Source organism: Olea europaea, chromosome 2 (genome assembly GCF_002742605.1).
Source record: "Olea europaea var. sylvestris chromosome 2, O_europaea_v1, whole genome shotgun sequence".
Classification (NCBI taxonomy): domain Eukaryota; kingdom Viridiplantae; phylum Streptophyta; class Magnoliopsida; order Lamiales; family Oleaceae; genus Olea; species Olea europaea.
Genome location: NC_036238.1, coordinates 13,711,469 through 13,719,721, shown reverse-complemented (window position 1 = coordinate 13,719,721; position 8,253 = coordinate 13,711,469). Strand labels below are relative to the sequence as shown.

Sequence of the window (8,253 nt, the reverse complement as noted above, 5' to 3'; positions counted from 1 at the left end):
ACCATCGTATAACATCACCTAAATTGGTGTTATAGCATTAATAGTATTATAGCATTGTTCCTTAATATAACATTTCAGTGAAATCAAACAAAAGTTATAAATGTAGAATGAGGAAATAAATAAATTTTTTATTTTTTTATTTTAGATAATAAATAATTTTTTATTTTAGAGAAGTAAATGTCTTGTCTAATTAATCTCAATCGTTTACCTGTCCAACAAAGTAGGAATCTGATACAGTGCGGGGCTGGCAACCCCAGCGTGGGGAGTTCGATTCCTGGTTGTAGCAGCTGAGTGTTGTAATAACCAGAGGAAGGGTTGGAGTAGCTTGGTGATGTAATAACCATGGAGGAGGCTCCCTCGGGGCCAGGAGTATAGAGGCTGTTCGAACCCTGGTCAACTTGGGCACATCCCGCGATTTACCTCCCTGAGCTGCTGAGGGGCCGGAAGTTTAGGGAAGATGATATAGTCTGGCGTAAGCTGGGACACCTCGTTAAAAAAAAAAAAAAAAAAAAAAAAAAGTAGGAATCTGAGATTTTTATTGGGCTTAATGTTTAGGCCCAAGCCATTATTTTGGCGGGAAATACGAAGCGTAGCCTTCTATTCTTAACAAGCGTGTCCGGTAAGCTTCAACTCCAATCAAACCACGGCGCTGCCGCACAACCAACAAAGCACAACGTACAACTCTACACTCTCTTCTGCTTCTCGCACTTTTGTTGATCGCCTCTTTCCTATTCTCTGTAAGTACCTTTTTATCTCCCAATAGTCATATATTAGGGTTGTGCGTATATGAATATTCATGTGGATGTATTTTTGTAATTTATTGGGCATTTATCCATTTTTAATCACTTTTCCTTGCAATGTGTTTAATCAGCTGCTTTTACATACTTGAATCCAACTGTATTTATACATAGCAGAGTTTTCATTTATTTTTCTCTTACTGTTTGTTCTATTAATTCAGTCTGTGCTATGACGGTGTTGAGGTCCCGAGAAATAGCGTCAACATTCAATTCCGAAGGTTCGCTACCAAAAGCCTTCGAGAATGCGGTAACTGAACCGGTGACTCCAGCGAAAACCCTTGAATATTCGAACTATTCAGTGATAAATACGACCCCAATTTCTAGTTCTTCGGCTCCAAATCCAGGTGTAGAATCGGGGTTGGTGGCTGGTTCCATTATGGGTTCCGAAGCTGTGACCGTGCGGAGAAGTGCACGCTTGGCATCAAAGCTTGATCACCAGGAAAATATTGAGATTATGAGTGAAGAAAGGAAGAAAGTAAAGACAAAAGTTGAGAATAATCCTAGTGAGGGTGTATGTGAGATAGGGAATTTGGAGAAAGGGGTTTTGGATTCAGATTTGGAGGCTGAGAAGGAAGGTGAGTTTTCTGAACAGAAAATGACAGGAACTCGGCTTGTCAGTGGATCAGTTCCTGTTTTGGAGGAAAGAAAGTTTGCCAAAGGTGTCGGTGAATCTGGATTTGGTTGTGATGGAGAAACTTTGGGGATTAAGATTGCCAATAATGGGAAAGGGAAGGGGACATATAGCATGGAGATGGATTTAGCTGTTTTGAAGTCAGGTAACAAGGATGTGAAAGAAAGAGGGTTCTTTAACTTAAGATCAGGAAAGAAAGTAGTGAAGAGAACAATTGAAGGTGATTTTGGAGGTCCTAGTATTGGGTTGGAAGAATTTGAGAGTTGGAATAATGATGCTAAGTCAGGTTATGGTAAAGAAAGTGAGATTTTGTTGAATGGTGACCGTGATAAGACTGACTCAGAGAGAAACATGGAAGAGGATGTATGTAGTAGTTGGAAGAAGAGAAGACTTAGTAGAGGAGAGAAAGGTAAAGGGAAAGTGGTTGGTAATACTTCGCCAACAAGTAGTGCTGTTTCGGTGAAATTGGAAGTAGACAAAGAAGTAGGGATACTAATTGATGAATCAAGCTCCAGGTTATCTCAAAATGTAGATGGTAAAGTAGAAGTCATAGGCCAAAGTGTGATTGGAATTGAAACTGGTGTGAAGACTAGAGCAAGACTGCGAAAAGAAGAAAAAGGGAAAGGAAAATTGGTAGAGAAAGATTCTTCCTCTAATGATATGGATGCTTTGGATAAGAGGTTTGAGCTTATGGTAGAAAATAAAAAGGAAAATGTTCGCGCAGGTACCATCCGCTTGCCAGAAAATGCAGCATTGCTAGACGTGAATATCGTCAGAGAAACAGATGCAAGAAGTCATAAGAAACGGTTCAGAGATATAGCCAGACAAAATGCATCTCGGTTTGCACATTTTTCTGCCCAAGAGGAAGAGCTGGGCCATGCTGCTGCTGGTATTGCTGGAAGAGCAATTCCAACCTCTGAAGCTGTCAGTGAAATAGAAGACTGGCCTGGTCCCTTTTCAACTGCCATGAAAATCATTAAGGATCGTGAGAAGAATATGCCTGGGCTGCATGGTTCCTCAGTGGGCAAAAGTAAAGCTGTGGACCTAACATGGGTTCCCAGAAAAGATGAGAAATGTAACCGCCAAAAGCAGTTTCCTCCCTCATTGCAACAACTATGCTTGTCAATTCTAGCAAAAAATGCTGATGCTATTACTTCACTTGACTGCATCCCTGATGTGTTGAGGCACAAGCTCTGTCAGTTGCTTTGTGATTCCAGGAAGATGAATAGTCATTTTCTTCAATTGCTTGTTAGTGGATTTCCAACAGAGATACGTCTGAAGGACTGCTCGTGGTTGTCTGAGGAGCTATTCATTAGGACATTTGAAAGTATCGATACCAACAACTTAACTGTAAGATTCTTTTTGCTCATGTTCCATTTACATATCTGATTATTTATTCTGTATACGAAAAATGTTCCCGTATTGTTTAGATTCGCAAATAGCATTTAGTCGTTGCTTCCCCAAGTTCTGTGTATTTGTTACATTTAATGCAGCGATCACTTCGTCTGGAGTGCTAACCTTAATTACAATGTAAAAGTCTTTGAATTGTTTTTGAGGATATTACTTATTCTGCTGTTTAAGTTTGGTTTCGGATGTCATTAGTGGAAACTGTCAGGCTGATATACTTTTGTTAGACCATATCCTTTGATCAATGGCTTCTCTTTGAATTCGTATCTTTGAAGGACCTGAAATATCATTTCATGATATTAGGTGCTGCAATTGGATCAATGTGGATGCTGTCTACCAGACTATACTCTCTCTGCTACCTTGGCCCATTCACTTAATAGTCTTCCTGCTCTGACTACAGTATCGTTGAAGGGTGCATACCGTCTTTCAGATGATGGACTAAAAGCACTTGTTTCTTCTGCCCCATCTATCACATCTATTAATCTCAGCCAGTGTTCCCTGCTTACCTCTGTTGGCATTTGCAGTTTGGCAAACTCGCTGAAATCAGTTCTAAGGGAATTATATATAGATGATTGTCTGGAAATAGATGCTATGCTTATTCTACCAGCATTGTTAAAGCTAGAGCATTTGGAAGTTCTATCACTAGGTGGAATCCAGACTGTTTGTGATAAGTTTATCAGTGAAATTGTATCTGTACATGGTTGCAGCATCAAACAACTTGGTTTAGCAGGCTGCATGTAAGTGTCTGGTTGACAATATTTGTTTTTGTTCACAGAAGAGTTTAAAACAATAATCTAACTCGAAATTTATTTTCAAAACATGTTGCAGGCAGCTGTCTGATTTATCTTTGAAAGTCATTGCAGCGACTTGTTCTGAATTAAAAGTGATAGACCTCACGACCTTGTGCACATTGACAGATACTGCAATGGCACACCTTGCGAATGGTTGTCGAGCAATTCATACGCTGAAATTATGTCGCAATGCATTCAGGTTTCTATTCTTTGAATGAATCTAATAATATTTTCATCCACAATTATACTAAAGTTCATTCTGTGGGGGTATTGCATATTGACGCTTGTATGCTTGTGTCTATGGCTGAAGATTGGGGAATTCTTTTCCTTTGGACTTGACCATGACCTGATTAGTGAATTTTTCTTCTAGTCACGTTTCCTTGATTTTCATGGACGAGGAAGCTATGTATATTTGTTATTAATTTAAATCTTTCGAGGACTTGCTAAGATTTTTAATTCATTGTTCTACCGGCGGAACTCTGAGTTTTGTTGTGAGAATAAAAGGTGTTGCTCACCATATAAGTCTATTTACTCTTGTATCTATGTAAGTTATGACAATGATGGATTGAAATAGATGAGCCCTTAGTCATAGTTAAACTACTCAACAATGGTTCTTTTTACACAAGTTAAGCCTTCCATTGAGGAAACAAATACAGTGTAATTTAGTGACAGGGATGAATACAGTAGATGAAAACCTTGATTCTCCTTCATTTTATTTGTTCTAGTTTGGTTTGCTATTTGTCTCTTTTTTTGTTCCTAGGTCTCTTGATGTAGTCCTATACCACTTTGGGACATAATTTGGGTACTCCTGATTTGAAAATAACTGTTGGAATTCTTGGCTTTCATGTTCTGGCAGTGATGAAGCTATTGCTGCATATCTTGAGATGTCTGGAGCATCTCTAATAGAACTGTCACTCAACGACATTAACGAGGTAAGAAAGTAAGGGTTTGTTTGAGCCCCGTTTTTTGGAATAATAGATTTTGTAATAGTGACTATTGGAGAATATGTGGTTAAAAAGTAGGGAAAAGTTTTGGGTTTACATATAAAATTATTTCATTGGAAGAATGTGTGGTCGAAAATGAGTGTGAAGAAAAATAGTTTTTAAAGAATGGGGCTCAAATAGAGACTAAATTTAATTCAACAGTACTTATATTTCTATTTTCACTCTTATTTGTCGATAAGATTATTTTGATAACATGCTGCACTTGCAGTTGACTGGTGCTTTGTTTGCTCTTTCTCTTGTCTCTTGATAACGTGTGCTTGATGTCAATGAAATTTGGTGCTCAAAGATAGGACAGTGTGCTTAACCTCTTTCAGAGATGTTAATTGCTCTAGCTAAAAATTAGGATTTCTGAGTGCATTAATGCAAAGGCTTTGCTCGTATTTCCCTAAATTAACTTGTATTGTTAATGGTGGCCATCTGATTTTACAGGTTTCAAATAACACTGCTCTATCGCTTGCTGAACATTCCAGAAATCTAGTTACTCTTGATTTGTCTTGGTGCCGTAATTTGACCAATGAAGCTCTTGGATTAATCGTGGATAGTTGCTTATCACTGGAAGTGCTCAAATTGTTTGGATGCACTCAGGTATTTGTTGATTGGTTGGCAAATTATGTCAAGCAGTAATATTTCTCTTCTACTTGATCAATGAATCTCCTATTTGTTCTGTCAAGTTCTATGTATAAGCTGTTTTCATCTTTTCCTATTGTTTGCACCACTGCTAGCATTGAGAATTACTTCCCAAATATTACACGGGGTAGTGATTGGTGGCTGGAGCTTATCTGGTATTAGTACATAGAATCTTTGTCCTCTAATTATTGTATGATTTGTCATTGTGGTTTTCCCTTTCCTCAACATACAATGTTTGACTGTGGCACTACTCGAAATTTCCTTATTGGGAAAGCAGATGGGTTAGTTAACTTTTAATTGATGCTCTGGATATGAAATTCTCTTCCGTAAGAATTCAGTGATGATGATGACAGATCTTGCATATTTTTCTGGTGGTTCTGGTTTTTGCTCTATGATCTTTTTAAATGACTCGTGCTTTTCTTACTGCAAACTTTCCACGTAGTTTTCTTGAGAACTGTCTTTATTCAGCATTCTTAATTTTGGAATTGCCCCAACTTTTTCTTGAGGTAGTGAGTTATGAAATGGTGAATTGCAGATCACAAATGCATTTCTTGATGGCCACTCGAACCCCCAAGTAAAAATCATTGGATTGAAGATGAGTCAAGTATTCGAGCATATTAAGGAGCCAAATTTACTTTAAAACTGCCATGATAGAGACCTCTGCTTTTGTGGGCAACTTTTCCACCTCTTGTCCGTTCGCATCAAGGAAAATGGCTTGAAGCTTTTGTCTGCATAATTTCATGATATAGATATTTCTAGATGTTTTCACTGGAAATGACTCACAATTCATGAGTAGTTTCTTGATGTATGAGAATTCATAGCATGATATCCATCCATTTTTGTGTAGCTTCTCTACAGTTTATGCACTGAAGTCAAGACAGTATACATTATGTAAATGCTGTCGTGGCTCTTATTTTGCTGCGAGCTTATGATGTTTGCTAAATATGTTAGTTATATTATGGGTTGACCCTTACATTGGGAATTTTGTTGTAGTAGAATTTGTTGACAGTGTGTTAATCTGTCTCTCCCCATTGCAATGGTTTTCTTTCGTCTGAAGTCTGAAGATAGGCAAATGAGACAGGTTAAAAACAGATTGATGTGGCACCAAGTTGTTGGGTCTAATTTTTTTTTTTTTTCCCGCTCTTCAATCATGCATTGACACGTGTGTTGCTTGTTTTAAAGCTTGTTTCTGTAGTATTGCTCCTGAAAATATCATAATATCCAATTCTAGTTCAATATATGCTGCACCATGCGAATGTCTACGAGAATTTTGCTCTACATTAATAATGGCTACTTTTCATACCAATTCCAACAATTCCATGAGATATCCGAAGCTGATATTTACAGGGCAAGTTTGATTTTGATCGAGCTTTACTTGGATAATTATCTTCTTTGGAGAGCCTCAGTTGTTCTTCTTATCAAAAGCGTGGGATGAGAATAGCATATTTGATATCACACGATAAAACACCATTGAAAGATTCTGAAGAAGAATATACAAAGCCAAAAAGAAAGCCAAAGGCTCTTGATGTCTTCTCACGGGAATGACTGAAGATCCAATGAGCACGACAAACTACGTGATGCCAGCGTAAAAAATTAGATGAAATATGTAGTTAAAAAATTGATAAATATTATGGATTTTTTCAAATGTGCGGTTAAAATTAATTGTTGAATTTGACTTAAATTTTTATCAAAACTTAAGCCACAACAAACAAGGGCGATATGTACAGCTCGCTTTGTGGAACTTCTCCCAACAAAAGAGGAGGAATCATGGTTTTATTATTATTTTTTGATAAACTCCATGTGAACTTGGGGGGAATGTTTGATAGAACGATTAGTACAAAAGGGAGAGATGTCCCAGCCTAATCTCCAAAGATAAAGAGGAAGAAGGAAAATTGAGATTAAAATTCTCATTATGATGAGCCATTACAAAATTAAAATTCAAAAGATACCTAACTTTATTTGCAAATACCATTTATTCATTAATGAGATTATTTAAATTTGATCAAGTGAAGGATTGTTGGAAAATTGTTCAAATAAAAGTGAAAATTGAAGTTTAATGACCAAATGATAAACTTAAAGAAAGATTATGGCTTAAGAGAAATAATTTGGGAGGGACTCACAAATACTTTGAAGAAGTTTATTATCCTTACATGCAAATCCAATTTTGAGATTTGAATTGAAAAAGAGACCAAAATTAAATTGGTGTACAAGTCCAATTCATGACATGTTTTCCTCCTCGTTGGAGTTGCATCTTAGAAAACTAATAAGCAGAATCCCATTGCTTCATCTACACAAGAAAGAGAATTTCGTTGCTGATCTCAAAATTTTTCATTGCACAATGAGACCTGTGAAGATTTATTGTAATAATTTGATTGCATTTTTTCCTCCAAGAACAATAAGGTTACAAAATTTTCGATTCCATAGCAGGACCTACGAAGATCTACTGTGATAAATTGCGGGTTTCTCCTTCAAGACAATAAGGTCTCAAATTTTTATTCCTAACTAGACGTATGATGATTTATTGTGATAATTCGACTGTGATTTTCGTCTTGAAGAACAATAAGTTGGAAGTCGAAGTAAGATCTTATGATTCGAGAACGTATCAAGAATCGTGAAATTGCAATCAAACATATTGGTATTCAGCTGATGATAGTAGATCTCAGGACTAAGATTTCTATCAAAAAAAATGTAGAGATCATGTGGAGAATATGGGTGGTGTTGGCTGTTTTTTAGTTTAATCTGTCACATATTATTATTTTCTAGACATTATTTGATTTTCTTGGAGAATAAAGTTGTGATTGTACAAATAAAGTGTAATATTCAAGAGGAAATCTAATAAAGTATCATATCTGTTGGGATATTTAAGTGAGGGAGTGTTTTACCTTCCAATATATTTACAAAGTTTACTGACAAATAATATTTACCCTCGATAAAGACTAATCCTATGATTTAGATAATATTTTAAAAATACTCACATCAAACACACTAAATTTAAT

General features: G+C 36.6%; 1 protein-coding gene across 1 annotated transcript; it reads left to right on the top strand.

Annotated features, from left to right (window-relative positions):
• Nucleotides 1–591: 591 nt before the first annotated feature.
• On the top strand, nucleotides 592–6,274 carry LOC111411580. Its single transcript, XM_023042086.1, has 7 exons — nucleotides 592–737; nucleotides 959–2,778; nucleotides 3,139–3,572; nucleotides 3,664–3,825; nucleotides 4,483–4,558; nucleotides 5,060–5,215; nucleotides 5,793–6,274. Exons 2-7 carry the CDS (start codon nucleotides 967–969, stop codon nucleotides 5,895–5,897), a joined length of 2,745 nt encoding a protein of 914 aa, XP_022897854.1. The 5' UTR covers nucleotides 592–737; nucleotides 959–966; the 3' UTR covers nucleotides 5,898–6,274.
• The last annotated feature ends 1,979 nt before the right edge of the window (nucleotides 6,275–8,253 follow it).